A 1,714-nucleotide genomic window follows, 5' to 3' on the forward strand; every position below is an offset into this window, starting at 1 on the left:
CCAGACCTACTGCCACGTTTCACTTAAAAATGAAGAAGAAGAAGAAGAAGAAGAAGAATAAGAAGAAGGAAAAAGAATAAAATGAAAGAAAACGGAGCAAAGACAAAGAAGTCAGGCAAGTCGGGGAGGATGAGCACCAAGATCGAAACGCTCCCATTCTGTTCAGAAAACACCGCCTCGAGACCACACAAGCTAGGAAGCCCCACCATCTCCTGCAAAACCCAAACCAAGCCGGTTATTAGACAGGGACCGGAAGGTGGCCCCTCCACGTTTCATCTCATCGTCACAGCCACACACATCCACAGGACACCCCCAGGGGGGCACAGGTGGTATTTCATTACACCCCGAGGGGCTCCCAGAGACTTCTAGGAGGTTCTTAAACAAACAGATGCTAGAGGGCAAGGAGAAGGGGGGTATTCCAAGGAAGATTCCGGTTCAGGTTTATGTGTTTATAACCAGAAAATGGGTGTACACAGACCCTCCCCATGAGATACATTTTCTGTACATTGGAAAATTCCATTTCCTATTTCTTCTTCGTTTCCAAACCTACATGCATCGTCTTTCTGCCACCATAGGCAATAAAAATCCATAGCGTTCACTCCATCTTCACTCGTGTAGGTCTCCTGTTTTTTTTTTAAACATTTATAAAAAGTGTTCTTACGAATCTGAAATCTTTATCAGTTCCAATCATTCCTGGCTTCCCACTACCACCTTCTCGATCGCTCTCCTTGCTCGTGCCATGGCCACGCTCCTTCTCCTCCTCCGCTTGTCACTGTCCCGGCACGACGTTCCTCGGGGACACAGCGCTAGATGAGGACCTCCATCATCTCCGCGTCCGGGAACTCGGGCTTGTGCAGCAGGCTGCTGGCGCGGCCTTTGTGGTCAGGCGACTTCCCGTGGCCAGGAGAGTTCTCTGCCAAACACAAGGGGAGCGTCGGCAGCCCGCTCCTCGGGGCGGGCACCAGGTGTCTCTGTGGAACCCTCTCAGACACCACCCTCGCCCCCAGAGCCTGCAGGCAAGGCCCCGAAGCCTGGCTCACATGGGGCAGGCACTTCTCACACATCCCTGTCTTCCTCGGAAAAGTGCCTTCCAGGAATTAAATCTCAGAACAATGGCAATGCTGGACATACTTATCTATTCTGTAGGATGAACAGTTCATTTATGCCCCAAACAACCCCACACTTCCTCAAAAGCATTCCTGACGATCTATCCCCATGACTGAGTCCCCGTGACAAAGCCAAGTCTGCTCTTTCCTGGACGCTTCTGGACTCCTCGCAAGCTCACTCCTCCCAAGCCGTCTTCTCTTAGGTGTTTTCGGGTGACCCATTAGCACCGGCCTGAGTGCAGTGCCAGAGTTCCCCTCCTCTGCAGTTAAACCTGCCTTGTCCTTCAGGAAGGAGGCACCCCGACCCCAAATCCTGAATGAGTAAGGCCCCGTCCAGGTATCCCAGCCTCGGAGGCACCTGGTGCCTGGTACTGCCGCCCCTCAGCCCCCATCCCTTAGACCACATCTATTTCTGCCCCTTGTAGGAAAGGGCTGGTTACAAAGCACGGTAATAAATTAGGGGTGTCTACACACATTGCATTCCATAAAGGCACACAGCCTAGGTGTATTGGGGTAACCATAATCATAAAAAACACCCACAAAGTGAGAGCTGCCCCCTCCCCAGCTCAACAAAGGCTCCCTCTCTCTGGCCAGAAAGCCCCAGGGTG

At 52.0% G+C, this 1,714-nt stretch overlaps 1 protein-coding gene across 1 annotated transcript in view; it reads right to left on the reverse strand.

Annotated features, from left to right (window-relative positions):
- Positions 1-434: 434 nt before the first annotated feature.
- Positions 435-1,714, reverse strand: part of AMOTL1 (angiomotin like 1) — a 164,776-nt gene continuing 163,496 nt past the window's right edge. The window contains exon 16 of the mRNA XM_006766867.2: positions 435-911. Within this exon, the coding sequence (XP_006766930.2) occupies positions 807-911 (105 nt within the window). The 3' untranslated portion in view covers positions 435-806. The remainder of the gene's footprint in view (positions 912-1,714) is intronic.

This window comes from Myotis davidii, unplaced genomic scaffold (genome assembly GCF_000327345.1).
Source record: "Myotis davidii unplaced genomic scaffold, ASM32734v1 scaffold641, whole genome shotgun sequence".
NCBI classification, from domain to species: Eukaryota; Metazoa; Chordata; class Mammalia; order Chiroptera; family Vespertilionidae; genus Myotis; species Myotis davidii.